Here is a 25,902-nt window from a genome sequence, read left to right on the forward strand (position 1 = left end):
CGACTCCGACTAGGACCTCTGGACCACGTGAAGGAAGCACCAGCTAAAGGAAGATTGATTAGCTCAAACTTTGCCACAAAATCAGCAAAGGCTTTGATCTGAGAATTGGTTCTTACACATCCTAATCTTTCCCCTACTTTCATAATCTCATTAAAATCACCTCCAATGCACCACGGCAGAGAACAAGCATCTCTGACCTTCTCCACTTCCTCCCAAAACAGAGCCTTTTCCACTCGAAGAACCGGACCATAAACACCGGAGAACAACCACATCGAATTATCTGCCTCCTTTTTCAAAGCAATCGACAAAGAATACTTTCCTATCCATTCCTCCTGCTTTTTCCAAACGTTCTCATTCCAAGCTGCTAGAATACCACCTGAGGCACCATTAGATCCTACAAAGGAAAACTCCCACTCAGCCTGAACCCCCAACCCTCTAAGATCTCCCCTATTAACCGACTCCATTTTGGTTTCTTGCAAGCAGATAAGATCCGGCTTAATCTTCTTAACCAGCTCCTTAACTTGAATTCTTTTGTCCTGATGGTTCAGGCCATTGACATTCCAAGATACAATCTTCATTATAAATCTAACTTGGCAGACGGCTTCCCCTTCCTCCCGCTAGGTTTTCTTTTTTTTATATCACTAGAAACCCCGTCCCCTTCCAAATCTTGACCAAAGTTAATGTCCATCCTCAGCTTTTGAATTTCCCTGAGCTTCCTCCTTGAAGGCTTGATAGAAGCCTTGCGCAAAGACTCTTGTTCCTTTGAATCCCTTAACTCAGTGCATTTAATTTCAGATATGAGATCCTCCTCCGAGCCAGCGAAAACCAATCCTAGAATCTTGCTAACTCCCAGAGTATGAGACACCAAACCATCAATGTCCTCCATAATAACGGCGTCTCCGACTTCATCCCCAGATAGCCCTTCTACCGACTCCGAAAGAGCCTTCCGAGGCTTCATTTGAATATCATATGGGACACTCTGATTCCACATCCATTTTTTCAGTGCTACTTGCTACTTCACCCCCAAAAACCACCACAAATGAAGAATCTCCAATAGGATCCCCAATTGGAACTTCGTCTATCTCTAAAATGGGCTTCAGAGGCTGCTTTGGAGAAACATGCATGACACCGTCTGTAACCTTTTCCAGATTTGCAGATAAAATTATTCCTTTCTCTCAACAAGATCTCTTCTTTCTGCAGTAGCTTAGCCCCAACTTTGGCATAGGACTGCCCTCGATCCTTCCTAGCTCCCTAGCCTCTGATGGATAATTATACCGCACCATAATTCCCTTAAAATTATTTACCACTTCCGAAGGGCACAAATGCTCCACCGATTTGTCTAAGAAAATACTTCCAAGATTCAAAGAGACCAACCCTACTTGCTTAAAAACCCAAGGATCGATACATTCTCTTACCACCTCAGGCCTGGACCCAGAGCACACACTAAAAACGAAAAAATTCCAGGGACTCCGAGGCACCCTCAATGAGCAGAACAGCATCCCTCTGTATTCTATCCACCTCGACAGAGATATCATCTTCTGAAACTAATTCAAAATCTAGATGCTTAACCACATCCGTCAATTCTGCAGAAAGATCTTCAAGCTCAGTGCTACAACCTTTAGATAAGGTCTTTGATCTTAAAGACTTTACCTCAGGCGAGAACGAAAGACAAGTACAGAATAAGGGCATCCCATTCCACTCCTAAAGAGTAATTGATTAGACAGTAATGGAATTGAGATCCCAATTCTCGAGTAACACTCAGGGGATTCCAAAGCACCCCATACTCCACAACGGCCCACAGGCCCAAAAAAGATGAAGAGGGCCCACTGCTAATACTCTCCTGAAGGTGGGCCACCTCCCTTCTTCCGGAAACCACTAAGGGCGATTGGGAGCCCACCATCCCAGGCCCATCATCACCAAGCTCCTGATCCACTACCCGAAAAGGAATTAAGGATTTCTTCGATAGAGCCCACCTCCCGAAGCCCATTCAGACTTATACTTGGATCCATCTCTAGATGAGACGTATCAATGTCCTCTGAAGTAGATCTTGGAGAAAGCGCTTCATAAATATCACAATAGCTGTTAATACGGCAAGTGGGGCCCACCAGATCTGATAAGACAGGCCGAAAGTCGCACACACTCCGCCACCTGTACTCTAAGGGAGACAAGCTATTTTGAAATTCAAAATTTCCGCCAGATGTTAGAGGACTATCCTGCGCCCCATGCAGAGCAGGGTAGCATACCATGCTATCGTAAGCTTCTTCTTCCACTTGGGGCACCACTGCAACCTAATAATTATCATCATTCAATAACCCCTCCTCCAACCCACCACCCAGACCCTCGCTACTATGACCTCCTTCCGAAGTTCCCACCTCAGAAAAATCTTCATCGACCAAACCCTTGCCCGACAAACTGTCCCCATCGACAACCACATTCCCCACCTCCTCCACCATCCTAACTCTCACCCATCTAACCGTGCCATCCAGAGAGACTTGGAGAGGTACCTCCTGATTTATCAACCCAACTGTGGAAATACGCACTTTTGCAAGAGAGTACCCCTCCCCCGCCTGGCACGACTGGTCCAACTCCACCACTCTTCCAATTTTCTTCCCAATTCTACTAAAATTTTCCTCACACCAAGCCTGAGGCACACCTTCAACGGTCCACCAATGTTCACTCCCTTCCGGACTAAATTTCTCTCCCCAAAGTAGAAGTTTAATAAAAGGAGAATTAATTGCCTCTGTCCAGACACTAATTAGATGTAGTCTGTCAGCTCCTATCTGGGCAGAGATCAGAACCTCCATTGTAGATATTTTGTGTACAATAACTTCACAATTAATATCCTTCCCGCTACTCAACCAATTTTCCAACGCTTTTAAATCACCTGACCACCCTTGTTTGATCCTTCCCCAAAAACTTAAATCAACATTACTTATAGACTTCAGAGGAACAACTTCCAGGTTATAAGATACCTCCTCCGATGAAAAAGGATCCACTCGATCTACACCCAGATTTTGAGAAGGCTCTTCCCTCTCTACTCCCATCCCAACGATGTTTTCAGCCACCTGAGTTACCCTTCCTTGGTGAGGGGGAAAATTAAAATCAAAACCTGACCATATTTTTTTACACTCCCAACAGACCTTTCTTCTTTGGAAGTTCCTGAAACCACATCTACAACATCTCCAGTCCCCAAAGGCTTCTTGCATTCTTCGCCTCGCTACCCTTTCAATTCTTTTAGTTCTCTTGTCCTTCACCGAAGACCAGTTGTTCGCAGTGGGGGTTCTGTAGACAAGATTCCCCCTAAAGGGACCGAATTTTCTCCAGTGGCCCTTTGGACAGGATTTCCTCCCAAAGGGATCAAATTTGCACCAGTGGCCACCCCTACGGGAACCCAGCCTTCTACTCGAGACCCTCCCGGACCAGCAAAAGATCTATCTCCACCTCTCCTCATAAAGGACAAGCCTCACAACCACTCCTCGAATCAGAAAGAATGTGCAGATCACTAGACAGGAGAAATCCACCAGACTCCGACTCCGACTCCGATAGTCACGATCACGATGACACCGAGACGGAAAATGAAACCGAAGAAGAAGCGGAAGATACGGAGGTAGAAGAGGCAGAGGAAACAGAAGAAGATTACGATGAGCCCTACGTGTACAACGTAGAAACCTCTACATCAGAAACTTCAGCAACAGGGTCTGAGAGGGAAGAAATCGAGGCTGAAATGGAGAGAACTAGGGAAAGTGACCAAACCACAGCGAGTAGAACTCGCCTGAGAAGAACCCCCTCCCCAATTCCACGCAACTCTGAATCTCTCCGATCTGCTTACCAGCCACCCATCAATCACCAGAGAAGAAGATCACCACGCCCTCTAAGCCCCATGGCATTCATCGATCTATCTACAGATTCTTCTTCAGATTAATCTTATCCCGAAACTACAACTTGATTTCTCCGGAGAAGGAACTCACAACCTCGTAGCCACCACTTGACCAAGCCATAACAAGTAGAACTCGCCGGAGAAGGAACTCGCCGGAGACCTTTTCTATCGCTCTCTACGCTTCATTGTTCTCCTTGATGCAGGGGGCTAGAAGTCCGGCGAGGATACTGTTGCCGCCGGGAATCTCCAATTGCCGGGAAAATCCAGGCGGGATACATAGAAAAAATGATAATAGAGGGAGGGAAAGTGAGAGAGGTGTTCGAAATCAAGAATTCAAGATAGAGGATTTGGGAAATGAGTGGTGGCATTATCAAAACAACCGAGAGTAAGTCATTATGCCCGATGAGTATTTCGAGACTCCCTTCCTCTAATCTGGTTTGTAAACCCTTCCTAAATGTCTTTACAATTTTATTGTCCATTTACTTAAGAGTTACATGTAAATAACGGAATACCCCCCATTTGGATTTATTAAAATAATTTCAAGACCCAAATTTAAAAGAAAAAAAAGTCAACTCTCCTGTTCTAGTACAAAATTCGCAGAAAAAGGGTTGGGTCAAAATTTTAACTTTCTTAACTTTCAAACGGTGGGGTATTTTTCAAATTTTAAAAATTGATAAAATCTATCATATCCAAATATTATTAAATCCCAAAAGTCCGGTATAAAAAATCTCATAATTTGGTCTCTAAAAATTATTCATCTTGTCAGGCACTGGGGTCAACACACTGGCGACATACTTTTTTTCAAGTGAATGATGTATTGATGCCTCATGTTATGAAATATGGAACTTAATCACTTATGAAATGAAGAGTAATATTAGAATTTTCCATTTTGGTGATGTTATTGTTATTTGATTGCTCTCCAATTTTTTATAAATTTTTTATAAATATATAATAAAATATTAAAACATATTATTATATTCGGCGTACCCGAACGTACCCGCACAAGTTTTTTTTGGAAAATTACGTACCCATGTCGTGTCGTACCCGCACCCCGCACCCGTACCCGTGCTTCATAGCCGGTGTGCATTGAGGGTGCCATTTTGTGGGCCAAGTGCAAGAAATGTGAATCCTTGACTGTCGGATCACTTGTGGCTGGCCAGACGAATGTCTCCATTGAATCTGAGCTCTCAGAGGATGATATGGAAGATGATGGCTTCTCTTAGAGTACCGATGGGCTTTTGGATCCGCGACCGGAGATGACGACCGTGCACGATAGAATTTTTGATGCCGGTGCATCCTTAGAGGTCCACGATAGAAACCTGGTGCAATCTAGTAACACATTTGATTTTCAAAATCTTGATCCACTTGTCGTCCTACCTTTGGCCGTAGATCGGTGGTCTCTCCCCTGTCAGGCGAACTTTCAGCATGTGGCTACCCTCTCTTTTGACGCGTTCGCAACTAATGCAAATGACCGGTTATACCAAGCCGATGTTAATGCTTTACCGTGTATCCCCAGTGATATTCATTCTATGGATCATGCTGCTGGGTCGCTTGATGGGCTGAGGGGTCAGTTGCTTTATTTGGTTAACAACATCGTGGGCTTGATTGAGAGGGCCTCTACGCGCCATGTTGGGCCCAATACTCCCAACTGCAATAATCAAAGGAGGTTTTCTACCCGTGTACACCTTCCGTCCCTTCTCGAATTCCCTCCATCTCCGAGGAACGACACATTTCTTTCTGGCGAGCTAGACTACCACCAGGAATCACCCGTGCGGGTCTCCTCCGATCAGATATCAAGTGAGGCGGCTGCTGAGATCCATGGTTGTGACTTGAATCTGGAAAACGGGGATGAGACAGAGAGGCGAGAAGATGTCCCAAACGCAAGAGAACCTGATTAACCCCGTGGAGGCTCATAAGCTTCTATCGGCATCGATTGTCGAAGAATCCTGATCTACTCGACAGTCGGAGATCCCTGCAGAAATCATTTTTCAAAGAATAGGGGAATCATTATCTGGCTATTCGTCAAAGAACCATCGATCTCCTGGAAATCGGGCTGGAAATTTTCATGGCGGGAGCCCTACTATCATTGGCCAAGGACCAGGTATCTTTAATTCATCTATTTATAAATCTCCAACTGGATCGTATCTTTCCTCTGCTGCTTTGCAGGTTGCAGATACATGTCTTCCAAATGATGAGTTACCCTCTATCATCCCCTCTATCGAGTTTCCAGATCCTATGATTTGTCTCGACCTGAGTATTCGAAATAATGACAGTCAGGGTGAAAATTGCTGTACTGAGAATGAGTCCACAGAGGAAGAGGTAGTAATGCCAATGACTGATATTCAGAATACTCTGGAATTGGTTGTTCATGATGCTGAATCAGTGGAGCCGTGAGTCAGTATTGGGCTGATGAAGCAACCCTGGAGACTTTTGTTAGTCTTCTCATGGAATCGAGCAAAGTTCTGGGTTTAACATATGCAGGGTTAGTCTGCAGGCTTGAAAATATGTTTCGGGAGGCTGAATTAACAGAATTGACCATTCGCGACGCATGTGATTCGTCTGCGAGGGAGGTCTCAAAGAAGGTAATGAGGGAACTTGCAAGGCTGAAATCTGATGCTTCTTCAGGGAGTGCTGCCAGGGGAAAAGCAATGTGTGGAGACGGAAAGTGCTCTGCCAAGGGGTTAGGTAAAGGCCATTACCGATCTCCATTAAGATTCTCTCTTGGAACTGCAATGGGTTGGGCACCCTTGAGAAGCAGGCCCAAGTTAAAGAGCTATTAAAAAAGCATAAACCTAACATTCTTAGCATTCAAGAATCGAAGTGGTCCAATGTTTGTAGAGCAGCCATCAATGGGTTGGGGGTTCCGAGTCATTGGGATTTTATGTCTAGAGATGCAGTGGGTGCGTCAGGGGGGATTATTGTTGCATGGGACGCAGCCCTCTTGGAGTTGGTTGATTCGTGGTGTGGGAGGTTCTCCATGTCTGTTGTCCTAAAGGACTTAAGCAAGAACTTATGTTGGACTTTCTCCGGCATATATGGTCCGGTCTCAAGAGCGGAAAAATATTTGTTATGGGAGGAATTGGAAGGGATCAGAGAAAAATGGTCTCATCCATGGTGCCTAGGTGGGGATTTTAATGAAACCAGGCTGGTGGAGGAAAAAAGGGGATGCACCAGACCTTCTCGAAATATGAGAGCCTTCTTGACTTTCTTTGCTAGACATGAATTGATTGATATTCCGTTGATGGGGGCACAATTTACATTGTCCAGAAATGAAAGCTAAAGCAGGCTAGATAGATTTCTTATATGCTCATCATGGATCGGTCGTTTTTCTGAAATATGCCCGAGTGCACTCCAACATACAATTTCTGACCATTGCCCGATTCTGTTGGATCCAAGACTTGATTCTTGGGGTCCTTCACCTTTCATATTTGAATTAGCTCGGTTGGAAGTTCCTAAGATGACAGAGAAGATGGGTCAATGGTGGATGGAGCATTCAGTTTATGGTAAGGCAGATGTGGTTATCGGATCAGAACTTAGATTCGTCAAGCAAAAACTCAAGGTGTGGACCAAGGATGATGCGAAGGTGAAAAATGAAAGGAAAGTATGGCTATCATCCCGTATACATGAGATTATTGCTAATGATGAGACGGGTCTGGCCAGTGAGGAGGAGATAGAAGAAAGTGGAGAGTTAAAGGAAGAGCTCAATCAAATAATGTTGCAAGACGAAATCTCATGGCGTCAAAAATCTAGAGTAAAGTGGCTCAAAGAAGGGGATAAGAACACGGCATATTTCCATGCCATGGCTAGTGTAAGAAGAAGAAGGAATCAAATCCAGATGCTGGAAGTTGATGGGGTGTTAACGGATAATAAGGGTGCCATCACGAAAGTGATTGTGGATTTCTATAAAAATCTTTACTCTTCGGAAGCACTCCTGCGTCCTCTACCCGATGGAGTGGATTTTGGCTCCTTGAGCAACATGATAGTGAAGCATTGGAGTCTCCTTTTTCTGAGGAAGAGATTCAGATGGGAGTTTTCACGTTGCGTAAGGACAAAGCTCCAGGTCCCAATGGCTTTTGTCTTGCTTTCTTTCAAAGATGCTGGAAGTATGTGAAGGGAGAGGTGATTACTTTCTTTCATCAGTTTTATGAAGGGATGGAGTTGGATAAAGGGACGGGGGCCACTTTCATTGCACTCATTCCTAAAGTGAAGGGTGGGAATCGTGTAAAAGATTTCCGTCCTATTTGCTTGGTTGGTTGGCTATACAAAGTATTAGCTAAAGTGCTTGCCGATCGTATTAAGAGAGTTCTGCATAAGATCATTTCCCCTAACCAATGCACTTTTGTTAGCAAGAGACAGATCCTTGACTGCTCCCTTATTGCGAATGAGGTGATTGACTTTCAAGCTAAAATGGGTTATAAGGGCATTGTATGCAAACTTGATATGGAGAAAGCATATGACCAGGTGGAATGGGACTCTTTGCTCGGAAGAATGGGGTTTGGGGAGTAATGGCGTTCTTGGATTTCGAAATGCATTTCTTCGGCTTGGTTTTATGTCCTTATCAATGGCTCTACCTATGGCTTCTTCAAATCCTCTAGGGGCCTAAGGGAAGGAGATCCGTTATCTCCCTTCCTTTTTGTGGTGGTGGCAGAGACTCTTAGTAGGCTTTTGAAAAAAGGAAAAGAAAAAGGTCTTGTTAAAGGATTTATGGTAGGAGAAAAGAAGTTAGAGATCTCGCATTTACGGTTTGCTGATGATACCCTATTGTTTAGTTCTCCTGATATGTTGAAAACCGCAAATCTAAAAGCCATTTTGCGGTGCTATGAAGTGATTTCGGGTCAAAGGTCTACTTTCCATAAATCAAAGGTGTTTGGCATCAACATGAATCATGAAGCAATCACTGACTTGGCACTTGGCAGGCATTTTGGGTTGTGTGGTAGACTCCCTACCCTCGACTTGTTTAGGCCTCCCACTTGGTATGGGTTGTCCTAAGAAAGAATGCTGGGAGCCAATCGTCGAAAGGGTGGAGAGAAGACTGGATACTTGGAAAAGAAATCTTGTATCTAGAGGAGGGAGAATTACTTTGATGATTAAAGCTGTCCTAGCAAATATTCCTATATATTAATTATCTATGGTCAAATGTCCTGTTAGTGTGGCGCTAAGATTGGAAAAAATCCAAAGACTATTCCTTTGGGGTGGAACGAATGAAAAGAACGGCATTCCTTTACTAAAATGGGATAAAGTATGCACACAGAATTCGTAGAATCAGAGAAACTAATCTAGCTTTGTTAGGTGAGTGGTTATGGAGGTTTGGAGAGGAAAGTGGTCAGCTCTCATTCCGTCGATAGGTTGCTTGCCATGTTGGAGAAAATCTACATCAAACGCTCTCGTAGAGACAAAAGAATATGGGTCTGGAACTCGGGAGGGGTTTTCTCAGTTAAATCTTTTTATCATTATTTGTTGCCATGTGCTGCACCCTCTAAGGTAGCTAAGGTTTGGAGCATCCAGGCTCCTCCAAGGGTTCTAGCATTCACATGGGCGGCTATTCTTCGAAGAATTCAGACTGTGGATTTCTTAAGGAAAAGAAACATATTGATTATTGATCATTGTCCTTTGTGCATCGAGGAGAGGGGAGCAGTTGATCATTTGCTACTGCAATGCAGGGTCAGTAGAGTAGAGAGGTATGGAATAGATTTGTATCTAGGTTTGGTGTTGCTTAGGTTCTCCCAGCAAAACTAGAAGATTTGTTTGACCATTGGGATTTGGTTCCATGGAATGGTAAAGGGAAAATTCTTTAGAAGGTATCCTTTCTTGCCACAATATGAGTACTTTGGAAAGAAAGAAATGGAAGGGTGTTTAAAGGATTCTCTAGGAGACCTGCCTTTCTCTTTAATAAGGTTATTGCTCTCATTGTTTCGTGGGTGAGGATCATTCCCAGTTTTGTATTTGTGTCGGCATATGATCTTAGGTATGGGTGGACTGTGATTTGCAATGGGGCTAGGGAAGCCACATCGGCGGATCAGGTTTGGGAACCTCCGATGAAAGGATTGTTGAAATTAAATTTTGATGGTTCTAGTTTGGGAAATCCGGGACCGTCCGGTATCGGAAGCATGCTAAGAGATAATCTTGGAAAAGTCATATGGGCTTACTCGGGCCCTATTGGGATTTCAGATGCAAATGAGGCTGAGGTACGAGCCATTCATTATGGTATAAAGCTATTAGCAAATGATGACATTGCTAAAGTTGAAATCGAAGGTGGCTCGAAGAATGTAATTAGATGGATAAGTGGATCTCACTCAATTCCATGGAGATTTTCTGCATGGTTTGATGAAATTCAAGATATCATCGGTGACTCATATTCAAGCCTATCTTGTGAGAAGATCTGCTAATGGTATTGCCAACAAATTAGCCAAGGATGGGGTATCGAAGGATAGTATTGAGAAATTTGATTTCCTTCTTGATTTTTTGTTCTTTTGAGTTTGTAATTCCCTCTTGTACTCTTTCTTGGGCCCCTGGCCCCCTTTTATATATATTATACTTACCTTCCAAAAAAAAAAAAAAAAACAAACGTCGAGATCAGTGGCCACAAAAAAGGAACAACTTCCCCCTGAAGCAGCACTAGGCGAGAGCGATTAGAACTAACCTCCCCTTGAATGAGAGCCCGGCAAATTAGTCTGCAAACCACGAAGGATCGAACGGAAGCACCTCGGCAGGGAAATAGCAACAATCCATCGAGCAAAAAAAGGCACACCAAAGGTGCGCACATGAGCAACGATGAAGCACCATGAGCGGGAAGACTAGCTAAGCAGCACAACGCCAACAGAAGAAGAACAACAACGATGGGGAAACAATCGGAGACAAGGTCGACGGGGAAACTGTCGCCTGGAGATGAGAAGAGGAGGAAAAAGAAGATAACGCACCAACGATGGGGACACCATCGTCTGGAGACAAGGTCGACGACTTGAAGTGAGATCGACGGGGAAACCATTGACTGAAGAGAGCCAACCAACGATGGGGACACCAACATTTGGAAAGAAGGTCGACGGCATGAACATCGTTGCTTGAGGAGAGGTCGACGGGGAAAGCATCCCTGAAGAGAGCCAACCAACGATGGGGACACCATCGTCTGGAAAGAAGGTCGATGGCATGAACATCGTCGCCTGTGAACCAACCAACGATGGGGAAACCATCGCCTGGTGAAGATAAGGCATAAAGGAGGAAAAATAAGATGAATGCGTAAAAGCTACACCAAAAACGCGGAGAGAAGAAACAGCTGAAGAATGAAACTGAGACTTGAAGAGTGGTGAAATACATCAAGGAGAAGACAACGTGAAGAATACGAAGAATAAAATCACCAACAAAACTCTCCCTCGGGTGAGACTACATGAGCCCAGAGACAAGAAGACGAGAGGACAACAAGGAAGACACACAAAGATAAAAATCCTACACTCCTAATGAGATTAAGACTTCAAGAGAGTTTAGGGCTTGCGCCGAAAACTGAAAGAACACTTAACAACTAACCTTGGGCTGAATTAATGTCTAATTAATCTATGGACAACAGCAATAATGAGACCTCAATATCATAAATAATTGTAAAGATCATAATTAAGCATGAACTAAACCTTATACAAATCAATCAAAGCGATAAAGATTTGTAAGATGAATTGATAATAGAAGGATTAGTCTGAAGCTAGGCCTACACATGCAACCAATTAAAATAACTAAAAGATAATGTAAGACACCTGCCAATTAGATGTAACAAAAGCGTGAGAAATTAATAATAATCAATGAAGAAAAACAAAAAAAATGTCCAGCAGCAAGAGTTGGGTCAAAAGTCAAAACAGTTCAGATATAGGCCGTGGGGGTATTTTGGTAATTTCTGTAAATCTGGAAATTGAAGGAAATTGTTGTCGAGATCTCAAGTAAGGGTTTAGATAGGTAAAAGAAAGGTAAGTCTAGGTTTAGGTTCTGATTTGATGTTAGGTTTAGGCTATGAATCTTTAAAAAGGGTTTCCGGGCTCGAAAATGGTAAGAACTTGCAATAAGGTTAAAAAAGGTTTGATAGTTGAGATTCTTGTGAGTTTTAGGTGAGGTTTAATCACTAAAACAATCTCTTAAAATCTCAAGACAAGATCTTGAAGAAAAACGGAGACTTATGGATTTTTGGTTTTTCTAGTTTTAGGGTTAAAGAACAAAGAAAATGTAAAATCTGATTGACTAACATTGTTTGTGCTGATTTGATTGAAGAAATAGAAGAGAATAAATTAGAGGAGATGAGAGAAGATGGTTCCAAACCACAAGAAGAGAGAAGAAAAACCAAATTTCTTGCTTCAAGCAAAACATCAATTCTATTCAATATTCAAAGGGAGATGATATTTTCACTCCCCCTACATTACGCATGTGCCCCCCTTATAATGTGATGTGAGGTGAAAAGTGGGCAATTTTAACGCTTTTTGACGTCAAATCACGTTATAAGAGGGGCGCGGGGGGGGGGGGGGGGGGGGGGGGCATGCGTAGACCTATACCACTTCCTAAAAATACTCACAACTTGCTCAAATCACATCTAAATCATGTGATCTTGGGCTCATTAGATAGGTAATTGAAAAAATGTAATAATACCAAAAACACGCCAAACGGATGAGATTTGATGCCTAAAAAGTAGGCTAGAAATAAAATGACGAAAATATAAAATAAATAATAAAAAAGACACCCATGTTTGTGGCCCATGCTAGAGTCTCCACCATCAGTCTCGTCCATGTTTGCATTTTTGTGACCCTCCTTTTTTGAAAAAAAAAAATTCTTAAAAGAAAAAAGAAAGAATATGAAAAGAACATTTAAGTGCAATCAGTATGTAGAGTATGATTTGACGTTTATTGAAAATTTTGACGTACGAATGTTGTAGTTGTTAAACACTTATGTAATATCTACTCAATTTTTCATTGTATACATTGACATCTTTGAGATTTTATTATGATGTTGAACATTTTGATACATTTAGAATCATATGTAACAATGAAAGATTGTTCGCAGACTAAGTACAAATAATACAAGATCATCAGCCAATTCATGACTATGTCTTGTATGCAAGTCTCTGACTACAGGCCCAATGATTCAAGGATCAAGATTCAAGCATTACTCTTCATCAAGTAGAAACCGTTTGTTTTATTGATCTTCAAAAGGGATCTGGTTACACTTACACCCTCAAAAAACCTTCCTAGAAGTTTAAAATTCCAAAAACGGCAAACTAACAAAAAAAGGGGAAACGAGAGAGGAAATGCTTCTATTAGTTATGGTTCTGTGAAATATTGGGCAATACAAATTTTGTATCAGACACAAATGAAATGCTCGTTTATGTTGGAATGTTATCATTTTATGATGCAAGGCATATTTCCATATTGCCTCAGGCCAAATCCAAACCATATATCAATTACTGCGATAAAACGTTCTGCAAGCCTTTTGTTGTTTCCTTCTCCAAATCCTGGACGAGCCCCTCCCTGACGTACTTACGGTTTTGGCTCCCTTCTCTGCGAGTCTCCGCTGGCTTTTTGACCCGGTGATTCTATGCTGGTTATCCAGGGACAGAAAGTCACTTCGATAGCTGAACCAGTCACTTTCAGAAAAATCTTTCCATCCAAACCAATTGATTTCTGATGTTGGAGTATGCTCTCCTTATACACACGCGCGCACGTGCGCGCCCGCACACACACAGGGATTTGCTAGGCAATTTCGCGGAAAGCCATTTCACGGCTGACTTTTGCATGAGGGCAGCCACCTCAGATGAATTAAAATCTGCCAAAAAGTGAGCCTTTATGGCTGCTCTCTTATGTAAAAGTCAGCCGCAAAATGGCTTTCCGTAAAATTGCCTTACAAATCCTATATATATAATGAGACTGAAATTCATGACTGGAAGCCTTTACAACAAATGGCTTTTCAATAAACTGTTTTTGGCAGCCCAAATCAAGTACCAGAGGAGAAGCTGTTTTCTATTTTTTTTTTTTTTTTTTTGAAATAGCAATATATTAAAATAAAGGAGGACCGAGAAGGACCTCAAATGAACAACAAAGAGAAAAAACAGAACATAAATAAGAAAAAAGAAAAACCGTCCAAGGTGTCACGGAGGAAGGAAATCAAACCACTCCAAGACCTCCCTCGACACCCCAGACCTAGCTAGGAAGTTTGCTTCAGAATTAGCAGACCTCCTTACACGATTAAAAATAATAGAAGCACCAAAAGTCAAATCGGCAATCTCCTCAAAATAAAACCAAAACCTCCATGGGGGGGCCGCCGAACCCAACAACCATCTAATCACATTTTTTGAGTCCCCCTCCACTATGGTCTTGTTATAGAGATCCTTATCAATTCTTTTTATCCCTATATACATCGCCCTAACTTCCGCCTCATTTGAGTCACAAACCCCAATTGGCTCAGAAAATGACCACAAAACCTCTCCAATAGAATCCCGGCAAAGACCTCCAATACTAGCTGGCCCCGGATTCCCTAAGCTAGATCCGTTTAAATTGACTTTGAGCAGATCCAAAGCTGTTTTCTATTTCTATTTATACCTCTTGTTGGCTTTCACTGCTGGAATGCTGTTACTGAAAGCTTTCCGTCACAAAGGCTTTTGATAGCGAAAATCCTTCTCAACCTGCTAAGCGATTTTCCTTGGCAGCCAAATCACATCTCCACCCCTCCTCCCCTAACAATACACACAATTAAATGTTGCAAGGGGTTTCTAACTCTGAAAATTCATTACTGTTTGACCACCTAGTAGGGATAAACATTGTCTAACTTAATGTTATATTCATGGTCTAACTTAATGTTATATATTTGTTAACTTACATTATGTTGCAAGTTAATAGATAAAATATACATTACACATGGATACTGAGCAGTGGTGACATTCTTAACAAATGTGCAGGGAAAGAATGCGAGTCCAGCAACCTCAGGGGAGGAGAGACCCAGTGATTTTGTGGAGGGTTCTCCTCTGGCATCATGTATGTCTGACTTGAAACCTAAAGCAACAATGAACTCTTCGGGAGAAACCATCAAAGGTATGCACCATCAGTGCATTTCAATATGATTTCTCTGAACTCAGCTACCAAAAAATGTTTTCCTTATTTTGTAAGCATTCTTAAAGATATTGTAGTGCATAAAAGAAATGTGGAAGCTTCCGATGTTGATAGCTATGGACCATCCCGTCGTTCCAAAGAAAAGGTGGGTTATGATAAGGTTCAATCTCGAACTGGTAACCGGGTAGAAACTAGTAGTCAGATGGAAGCTGAAACATCAGATAAGGTATAATTTCTCATCCGACTTGGGCTTCTACAAAATCTTATATTGCTCTAAGTGCACACATCATTGAATTTTCTCATTTCAAAGTATATCCTGTCATAGTTGTCAAACTCTTACAACTTGTACGAGTCAACTCTCGAGTTGAGTCGCTGGGATTTTGAGGCGAGTATGTTGAAAACTTGTCCGGGTCGTCTGGTGACTCGAACGAGTCGCTGGGAGTCTACTCGAAAAAAATAAGACTCTTACGAGTCGAGTCCCTGAGCCTAGGCTTTCTTGTTTCGATGGTTGAAAACTTTGAAGTTGGAACTTAGAACTTAATTATTTCTGTGGATGCAACTTACAAGCATATAGGTTTTTATATTTTTGGCTTATTGCTTTATCTATGTGCTGTTGGGTTATGTTTTTTTACATGATGCTTCATCTTTTGATATATAATGATATTTTTTCAATTAAATTTTTTTAAATCTTACGAATCACGAGTCGAGTCGAGTCACGAGTCATAAAATTAAGAAATTGAGTCACGGGTTGACAACTATGTATCCTGCTATAATTAAATTGCTTCCATGCTTGTGATTTCTTGGTTTTTAGAATATTTCCTTGTTATTTTCTCACTTATTGCAATTCTGTGGAACTAAAAGTTGTATTTTGCTTGTTTCATTGCAGGTTTCAGATGGTTCTGCAGATGTGGTTTGTAATCCTGCTAATAATGGAACTACAGAAGGCTTTGGATGTTCTACCTCTGATCCCAGAACTGTAGACATGCAACATGTGGCTCCTACACATCCCCGAGATATTACTGCACGCCTGCAAGTTGGTTGTGATGAGAATGGTGTTAATTATAGAAAATATAACCCCTTGAATTGTAATAGCAACAGTGAAATTGACAATTTACAACAAATTCATTCTAGAAACATAAAAGTTGGTTCCTCTAATGACAACCGCATGGAAGTGCCTCCTTCTTTCCAATTCTTTGTCAGGTCGGACGAGGGTATTAACCTTTGCGTCGATTTAAGCTCGAGCCCATCAAACTGGGTTAAGAGTTTGAAGGATGAAGTTTGTATGCAGCAGAGAATGAACCCTAGCAAGTCTCGGGTTCTTCATCAGGAGCTTAGACTTTTAGGAGATAATGTTGAACACATGAAAATTTTAGTTAAGTATCCAGAGACAAGCTTACAAACTAAAGAGTCTGAGTGCAACATTGATTCAAGAGCTATCAAATCCCCAGTGAGATCAACTGTGATTCAGGACTGTAATTCTGGGGCCTATCATCTAGAATCAGCTAATGAACCTTTAAGGTCCTCTGCCATAACATCAAATGGCTTTCCAGTTGAAAATTTAAGGCATTTAGAGGAGGATAAGCGTGTGATGCCATCCGCATGCATACCTAATTCAGATATACAAAATAAAAATACATCTAACTTGGATGTGAATATGATTAGCGATGGACCTTATTTTCCCAACTCATTGGAGTGTCAGCTATCAAAAATTGCTAGTAATCCTGAAAAGTCCGAAGCTCACATTGTAAGCTTTTCTAATGTTGTTAGTGGTGTTTCTGAGAAAGTAAATCCTCCTTTATGCGGTGAAATCCATGAGGATTTTTCCTCGTCTAATATTATCAGTCATGAGAAACATAGTGGATACTCAGCTAGTGGTTCTTTGGAAATGCAATTAGCAAGAGTTACATTCGATTATGAAGGCACATCAGCTCCGCCTTGTCATTTTGGCGACCAACAAGGATTAGACTGTCCGAAGAACAACCTGCAATTAGAAAAGGGAGGATTGGCAGATCATCAGCTTGAAAAAGAGGCATGCTGTAAACTTGGGAGTCCTGTTGTGGACCCCACATCTGTACTTCCTGAAGAAGAGGTATGCCCTTTTTTTATCATATTTTACTTTAACCGACAGCAATTGTTTCAAGAATGCTTGAAAAACTGAATGATGGAAGTAGATGCTCGAAACGAATGGACTCATTTTCCAAGTGCTTATTTTGCTAAATTCAGAAACAATTGTAAGGCTAGAAGTTTTGCCTTGATGGTCTAAAAACATTTTGAAATATGTATATGTTGCCCTTGTACCTCTATTGTATTATTTTGTGGGTGTGCTATGGTGCTGAGAGTACATTATTTGGCACATTGATTTAAGACTTGGAAAAATGGTATTTATCAAACACATAGATATGTATCATCCCATACCAACTGATAAAGCCATGGTATCAAGTAATATATAATGTTTTCTAAATGGAACAATGTATGTTTTGGACAATGGGTACATTTTTTTGTGTAGTGTACAAATGAAAGAACAGGATGCATCTCTTATACGGAATAAGGCTACAGATATCCGTGTGACCATGTTTTGATAATGGGACTACTCACTTTGTTTTACACTTCTCTGATTGGCTGATGAGAGTTTTTTGGGAATTGTAATAGCATTTGACAGCTGGTTAAAACATTTAAAACAAGGTGAGTCCGCCCCATTATCAAAACTTGGTCGCGCAAATATCAGTCCCCAACTTAAATCCTGGTTATCCCTTTTTTAAAATCAATTTATACACGTACTTTCTTTTTCTACATAGGTTTGGTTCAAGAATCAACAGTTTTTTTCTCTTATCTAAGCAACCATTTAGCTTGTTGGAATATTACTTTGTAGGAATTACTGCTGGTATTGCAAAATGTGCACATATTGTTTTTTTCTCTTATCTAAGTAACCATTTAGCTTGTTGGAATATTTCTTTGTAGGAATTACTACTGGTATTGCAAAATGCACATATTTTCATAAATTCTTTTATTTTTCTTATACATCTTGCCCTGTGTTTGTGCTTCTAGTGTTGCATCCTAGCGGCCTATTTGTTGTCTGAAGAACTCTCATTTAGAAACATTATTTTGCATTTATATTCTAGTTTTCAGTTTCTGCAGAGTTAAATAAATGATTTTTTTTTCACATTTTTTATCCTGTCATGCTGGAATGGTTCATGCATGCAGGGTAGGAGCGCACTAATAAACGAGAAAGAGAGCTCTGAGTAATCTCTTTTCCAACTCTATTTTTTAGAACAGTATTATGTTTTTATATTGTTATGAATGTTAAAGTTATCTTCTTGTTCTTTCAGATGTTCGCAATTTGACAACTTGTTGGACATGACTAGTAAAAGAACCCACAGCTCAGAATTTCAAGAGGAATCTCCAAGTAGAAGGCTACGCAACAAGAGTGAAAATCCTCACAACGCCCATGCTAAATCCATATTGATGAATTTAAGAAGTTCAAAAAATCTGGGACAAGAACAGTTACTTCCTAGGAGATCCAAGCGGCTTGTGTCTAAGGTTTAATCTTCTCTTCTTTGAAAGTTTGCCCGGTCATGCAATTATATTCTGGTCACTTTCTGTTAGTAAATCAATAAATTTTAAAAAATTTCAACCACTGGTAGTGCCAAATGGATACTCAAGCTTTCAGGAATGTTTATTAACTCATTCCAATATTTTTTAAGGCATTTGCTTAGGGGAAAATAATGATTTTTAAGTGGTCAACTTGTCATGAATTTGTTATTGGACTAAAAGGAAATCGCATGTTGGGTACTGGTTACATAGTCTTGTTTAAGTGGTCAACTTGTGCGCTCATGGAAGACTGTATTGGTTGCAATGTGTATTGCAGCTTTGTTATCACAATACAATTGTGAAGGTGAAGATGAAACAATACCAATCTCAGACAAAAGTGAGTGCATCCAAATAAGCTCTGTACTCGTGTGTGACATTGCTCTATACTCGGCTTCAACACTTGACTTTGCAATGACATCTTGCTTCTTGCTTCTCCATGACACTAGGTTATCTCCTACAAAGGTACAATACCCAGTGGTTGATCTCCTATCTGCTGGAGATCCAGCCCAATCCAAGATTTTAAATCTCGGTTTCGGTTTCGGTACGAAATTTCTAATGAAATCTTGTAAAAATTTCACCTAAATTTCGAGTGAAATTTTGTACTTCACCGAAACGTCTCACCGAATTTTCTTGAAATTTCACCGAAACGAAACGTTTAGGCCGAAATTTCAGAAACGTTTCGGCCTAAATTTTGTACTTTTCTGAAACTATGTGCATTCTGTTTCGTTTTTCGCCGAAACCGAAATATTTCGGCCCAAACGAAACGTTTCGGCTGAAATTTAAAACCATGGCCCAATCACCATAAAAAAAACCTTCAACTTGCATATGACCATGCCTTCTGAATAACAGACCTCTTCTTGGCGCACCCTTCAAGTACTTGAGAATCTGGACTACTGTAACCCAGTGTGAGGTACATGGGGAGCTCATTTACTGACTACCCTACAGCTTATGATATGTTTGGACGAGTAACTGTAAGATATATGAGCTTGCCCACCAGTCTTCTGTATCTGCCAGGGTCTTCCAACAAGTCCCCTTCTTCCGAAACAAGTTTCACATTAGGATCCACAGGTCGAGCTTGGAGTGGTTTGATCATCTCCCGCCATAATTGTATTTTTTGTTTTTGTTCCTTGTCTTTCTTCTTTGTAACTGTTATGGACCATCTCGGTTCCTTTATTCAATATATCACTATTTCAAAAAAAAAAAAGGATCCCCAGGTACAGATGCAGGCTTCACTCCAAGGCTCCCTGTCTTATCCAATAAATCTGAAACTTACTTCCTGTTAAAGTATAAAAGATAAATAACACCTTTCTCCAACAGCTTAAGCTGTTGGAGAAGTTGGTAAGTTAACATGGTATCAGAGCCAAAGGTCTCGAGTTCAAACCTCCCGGATAGCAAAAATCGACATGTGATGGTCAGCCCAAAGTGGGACCACATGTGCCACGTGTTTGCCAAGTGGGTCACACGTGCAGGGGAGTGTTAAAGTATAAAAGATAAATAATGCCTTTCTCTAACAGCTTAAGCTATTGGAGAAGTTGGTAAGTTAACACTTTCTTTGTGATAGAGATAGGCTTCGAGAAGAGTATGCTACCTTTACCCTAAGAAAGTATCTGAGGCGACCCAAATCCTTAGTGGAGAATTCTTTCTATAAGAAGCTCTTCAACTTTTGTATACCCCCTGAATTACTAATGTGATGATAATGTCATTAACATACACAATCAACAAAATGCAACTAGCTGAGGACTGATGACTGATGACTGAATAGCTGTAAAGACTCGGCCCCACACAGGCTTAGAAAGTTAATAACCTTAATTAAATCTGGACCGTAGATCTCCAGACCAAAAATCACTAGTGTATTTTCGTTTTTTTAGTATAACCAATTTTTTGGGACATCAAATCTTGTCCTTTCGACATGATTTTGGTCCCGGTAAATGGGTATTTCGAATATCTATCCAACGGATCCAAGATTTAGCGATTCAGACGTGATTTGAGCAAGTTATGACCTTTTTTCTGTTAGGGTTAGGCATAGTTACGAGTTTTGTCTTATTAGGCAACTTTTGGGTTTTTATTATTATTTAAAACTTTAGTTTAGTTGTTAAATTTGATAAGTACACCCTTAGGGAGTTTTAATAAAGATGGACTCTTGCTAATTATGGAATACTTAGATTATGAAACTAACTTTTAACATTAAATCTAATTGGGAAACCCACTTTAAGCACAAAACTCATTAGCTATTAAAAATCCAAAACATGGGCTTTTGCAACCCTACTTGTGCACACCAAGAGAGAGAGAAGAAAAAAAAAAGAAAAGAAAAGGAAAAGAGAAGAAAAGGAGAAGAAAAATTGGAGTGTTTCGTCGTTTTTTATTTTCGTCTACGAGTTCCTTTCCGATTGGTACATAGAGCTTCACGTCTCATTCTACACTCAAATTATAAGGCAAGTGATGACTGACTCTTGTAATAATGGTTACATTAATGATTTTGTTATTGTAGTTTTGTTTCAATGACTATTCTCATATCTTAGAACATCTATCCTTGAACTGTTGACAAAATCTGCGGTTACAAGTGCCTACTTAGGATTTTTATTTTTAGGCCACATGAGATATACGCGGGAACCTTTGTTGCCTCATATTAAGATATGAGATGTCTGTATATGTATATGATTTTAGATAGCCACAGACTACGGTTTGTGATGATGTTCACCGAGTATATACATATGATGCATTAGATGAGACTTTTATATCTTTATAAAAGATGATTTATTGGTAGTAATATCTTTATCCTTGTGTCTCTTTTACTTGTTGTTACGTGTTGTCGTCATATTTAGTTATCAGTTGATACTCATATATTTCACGTTATTCCGTATCCTGGTCATTTATCTTGAGATTTTTGTTGTTTCCTTCTTATCATGTGAATACCATAAGAATCATTACTATAATGCAATTTATATTTTTGTCACTCTTATTGCTTGAGTCAGCCACATGACCTTGCTATTAACTTAGTCTATTTTCCAGACTTTGTGGGTGAGAAAGTTGTAGGTGAGGAAGGTGAAGGAGCCTTCGTCGATGAGCAAATCTAGGTGGCACATGGGATGGGAGAGAGCACTCATAGGATTTCTTTTGGGGTTGAGATAAATCATGTAATTGACATTCTATTAATGGAATAGAATTTTTTTTGTTGTTGTTTCCCTTTTTGGGGTAGCGATTTGGATGTTGGGATTTAAAAAAAAAAATCATGTTTGTCGTTACAATCAGTGTTTAAAAACGCGGTTTCGACGCGGAATGCGGCCGAAGGAAATCCTTGTCGACTCGACGCGGACGCGGTCAAGAACGCGGTTGACGCGGTTGACGTGGCCAAGTCAAATGAGCCGTAATTTTTTATAAAAGTAAATAAATAATTCAAAAAATAGAAATAATGTAAAAATAAGTATTAAAGTATCATTAGTAACTAAATCATTAGTGAAATGGATCATATTTTTCTACAAAAAATGAATACATTATATTTAACAAAAATGCAAAGAGTCGATCGATATGGTGACAAAAAGGAAAAGAGCCTAAGATAGCCCATGATCAATACATGCATTGTGTTACATTAAATTCAAAATTTTACAAGGGCTTCCGCTCAGACAATTTCTTCTCGATGAATATAAGAGTAGGCACATCAGTAGTGTGGATCATAGCCACTCTCGTAGTGGCTATATGGAAATTGATGGATTCTTTGGTCGGTGTAATTATGGTTATCAATCGAGTTACTCTCAGAATATTCAAGAAATATGCCAAATGTGTTTATATTATGCTGCCATGTATAGCCAATATTCGGATCCATCTCTAGAGCACCATGCAAATCATAAGCGTCAACGTCCCCAGTGTAGTGTTGATACGGATCACGGTCATCATAATCATGTTGATCATCAGATCCAACAAAATATTCATGACCCGCAGCGTCTCCATGCGCATCAGGGTTGGGCTCATCAACACCTTCATTATAAACTGCAAAGTCACCTCCGTCGTCTCCATCACCATCATCATTATCACTAGGCTCATCATTTATGCAATGCTGATGTCTATCAGAACTGTCACTTGACCCACCTTCATTTGTCGGTGACTCCTCACATTCCATCTCTTTTCGTCTACTTGCCTGAACATCTAAAAGTGGTGGTTCCTTCTCAACTAACCATTCCTCAGCATTTTCTTCAGCAAAAATTATATCCAAATCGATTGGACCTTTGGGACCACTTCTGACATTTCGTTCTCGCAATCTCAAATTGTAATGGACATACACTAGTTTTTCCATCTTATTCACTGCAAGCCTGTTTCTCTTCTTTGTATGAATGTGAGCAAATGTACTCCAATTGCGCTCACATCCTGAAGATGAGCAAGTTTGGCTTAACACAATCACAGCAATCCTTTGCAATTCAGGATGCTTAGTACCATGTAAACTCCACCACTCCGCTGTATTTAATAAAAACGTAAAAAATAATTATTCATATAAATTTGATAGAATCATGTCAAATAGCAATCATATGTTATTTACAATTACATCGTAATAAATTACCTGGGTCCATTGCTGATTTGGATCTCAATGCATCTTCACTCCCAAAATTACCAATAACATCGCGAAACTCCGCAATCTTATAAATAAAAAGAGAATGCATCAGTAATACTACATAAGATACTATTGAATCTAATGAAAGGAATTTATAATGAATAAATTATGTTTGATTGGTAAATATTTATACTTGAATTGATGCGTTCATTTGCTTTGAGGAACTTGGCTCCAAGCGGTTGATGCACTTTAATAACCCTTCCATAATTTCCGGGTGATTGGACATTCTACCACCATACTGAAATATTGGATTTAAATAGTAGCCTGCAAAAGTTAAGTTAATCAGAATTTTCAGATGTTTTTACCAACAAAATTCTCAACATTACATTAGAAAAAACTAGCTTTTATACCTGCTGCATGAAGAGGGTGATGGAGTTGCGCTGCCCATCGCTTGTCAATGATATCCCACAACTTTTTGCATAAGTTTTTCGTTAGTTTTTGTATCTCCTCCTTTGAACGATCGATAGCTTCATATATAAACCCCATAGCAGGTCTTTCTTCCGAATCCACCATTCTTAGCACGGTAACAAGTGGCTGTGTGACTTTGATGATTTGCTGAATATTTTCCCAAAACTTTCGATCTGTTATAATTTGTTCAACCTCTCTTCCATCTGCCAGTTTTGCATAGCGGGATCCATTCCATTCTCTCGAAGCCAACAAGCTTTTCAACCCTGCTTGACACTCATTTATGCTAGAAAGTGATAGGTATGCGGTAGCAAATCGTGTGACAGCGGGCCTAATAATATCTTTTTGACCAGTATGATGTTTCATCCAATTTAGGACTTGTGAATGATTATAAATAAATTTTGTTATCTTTCTTCCTTTCTCAATCCACTCTTTTAATTCTGGCAAGTCTCCTATCTCCTCCAGCATTAAGTCAATGCAATGTACCGCACAAGGGGCCCAAAAAAGATTTTTTCTTTTCTCCATCAATAGTCTTCCAGCTGCTTTATAGTTCGCTGCATTATCAGTTACAAACTGAACAACATATTTTTCTCCAACTTCTTCAACCACTTTGTCAAATAGTTTGAATAAATATTTTGCGTTCTTCTGCTCACTTGAAGCATCAATGCATTTAAGGAACACTGTCCCTCGAGGACAATATGCCAAAAAGTTTATCAGTGTCCTTCCATTGATGTCTTTCCAGCCATCGGCCATAATTGTACATCTCGATCTGTCCCATATTCTTTTAAAGTCATTAACATATTGTCTGACATCTTCAACCTCTGCATCTAATATGGGTCCTCCAAGTTCGTATGGAGTTGGTGGATTAACTCCAGGTCCTACTTGTTGCGCTGTTTCTATGGCCGCCCTATAGTATGGATTGGAAGCCGCATGAAATGGCAGTCCGGCAAAATACCATAGTCTTCCCACCACCCTGCCCAACTTCTTCTTCAAGTCTTTCCCCCATGCTGCTCTTAAAGTAGGTTGTCGTGATGGGGGTACAAACGTAAGTGGGTCTAAAGTTCCAGTCCTTGTAGGAACCTCGTGATAAGAGGCTGAACGAAAACCTCTGCCCGTACCTGTGGGCCCTATCGCCGATGGGCCAACATCAGAACTTCGTGCTGCCACAAATGGACCAGCATCAGACCTACGTCTAGGTGCAAATGACGGGTCTGCATCTGACCTACGTGAAGGTCCTGATGATGGGCCAGCTCCATCTCGTGCGATGCGTTGTGCTTCCATTTCCATAAAGAATGTACGTTGCACGCATATCTCTATCTAGCATGTCTTCTTCTTGTGTGCCTCGTTCTTCAGCAATCTGTTCGTTCACGTTCTTTACTGCTTGTTTCTCCTCTTTATAATTTTCGAGGGCAGCTCTCATTTCTTTCATTACTTGTTCAGGCACGCTTGGACACCCGGCAACGTTGCCATGTAACTTAGCAAGATGATGTTTAAAGCGATTAATCCCACCAGTAGTGATTTTGTTACAATAAATACAACGCACCATTTTTCTCGATGGTGGATTCGACATCGTCCCATGCTCCCATGCAGGATCAAGCGGCATTGAGTGTCACTATATCTAGAAAAGTGTAAAAATAGGAGATGACTGTCATTACTAAAATAAGGGATTAGATTATATGAGTTTCTATATGGTGTAATCCCCTATGGCTTAAAATATAACATGATCCCAACTGTCCATTGGATGAGCCACAATGTAAATGCATTGTGGCCCAAAAATTATTTACATAGGATGATCCCAACCCTCTGATCTATAGAACTTTCCATAATATGTAGTTATCAATAGATTTAGGATCATCTTGTGGCAATCATTTTTTTGGGCACAACCTATTGATGTTTTGACCCAACAAATAGATGGTTTGGATCATCCTATGCGTGAGCCATACAAAAAATATACCAGATTTATTATATTTCAAGAAGTATTGTAAGACTCACATTTAGACTTGGGAAACGGGTGGGTCGGGCCGGGTCAACCCGCGGGTGATGCGGGTGCCCTCTAATATGCCGCAGATATAGGGATTGTAATAATTATTCTGCCGCAGATATAGGGATTGTAATAATTATTCTGATTTTATAGCATCTGTTTTTTCCGTAATTGTCATAACCTTCTATATTATATTGGTATTTTTTTTGTAATTTTACAATTTTACAACCATTTTTAGGTAATTTTTCATTTAAAACTTTATAATTTAGCTATTTTACTTTTTTCTGTGTAATGATTACTTTTTTTCGTTTTTTTTCGTTTGCTAGCAACAGGTGCGTATCTTTGCACCACGATGGCCACTTGCCGAGAAATTGCCATAGGAGAA

General features: G+C 40.4%; 2 protein-coding genes across 5 annotated transcripts in view; one reads left to right on the forward strand and one right to left on the reverse strand.

The window, feature by feature from the left end:
* The window catches only part of LOC143862217 (uncharacterized), a 54,957-nt gene that overhangs the window by 20,046 nt on the left and 9,009 nt on the right, over positions 1-25,902 (forward strand). Inside the window, exons 4-9 of one of the 4 annotated variants that reach the window (XM_077373224.1) lie at positions 14,793-14,925; positions 15,012-15,169; positions 15,830-17,032; positions 18,145-18,182; positions 18,270-18,480; positions 18,809-18,966. In XM_077373224.1, coding sequence (XP_077229339.1) covers positions 14,793-14,925; positions 15,012-15,169; positions 15,830-17,032; positions 18,145-18,182; positions 18,270-18,480; positions 18,809-18,886 — 1,821 coding nt within the window. In that variant the 3' untranslated portion in view covers positions 18,887-18,966. Of the gene's footprint in view, positions 1-14,792; positions 14,926-15,011; positions 15,170-15,829; positions 17,033-18,144; positions 18,183-18,269; positions 18,481-18,808; positions 18,967-25,902 lie in introns of those variants that run through there. The other 3 variants (XM_077373222.1, XM_077373223.1, XR_013240219.1) reach the window with 3 other exon arrangements.
* LOC143861993 (uncharacterized) lies at positions 22,068-23,672 on the reverse strand. Its single transcript, XM_077372978.1, has 4 exons — positions 23,482-23,672; positions 23,265-23,395; positions 23,081-23,156; positions 22,068-22,977 (listed from the first exon to the last, which is right to left on the reverse strand). The coding sequence occupies exons 1-4, from the start codon at positions 23,642-23,644 to the stop codon at positions 22,187-22,189; spliced, it is 1,161 nt and encodes a 386-aa protein (XP_077229093.1). The 5' UTR covers positions 23,645-23,672; the 3' UTR covers positions 22,068-22,186.

Source organism: Tasmannia lanceolata, unplaced genomic scaffold (genome assembly GCF_043159265.1).
Source record: "Tasmannia lanceolata isolate RefF3 unplaced genomic scaffold, GAP_Taslan_0.1 ptg000037l, whole genome shotgun sequence".
NCBI lineage: Eukaryota > Viridiplantae > Streptophyta > Magnoliopsida > Canellales > Winteraceae > Tasmannia > Tasmannia lanceolata.

What these genes read in the sequence shown, in the direction of transcription:
- LOC143861993 (XM_077372978.1), bottom strand. Translation starts at nt 23,644, where the DNA reads ATGGTGGATTCGGAAGAAAGACCTGCTATGGGGTTTATATATGAAGCT. An exon ending in TCACCCTCTTCATGCAGCAG is followed by an intron (nt 23,396 to 23,481) that starts GTATAAAAGCTA and finishes TAACTTTTGCAG; the next exon opens with GCTACTATTTAAATCCAATA. An exon ending in AAATGAACGCATCAATTCAA is followed by an intron (nt 23,157 to 23,264) that starts GTATAAATATTT and finishes TTTATTTATAAG; the next exon opens with ATTGCGGAGTTTCGCGATGT.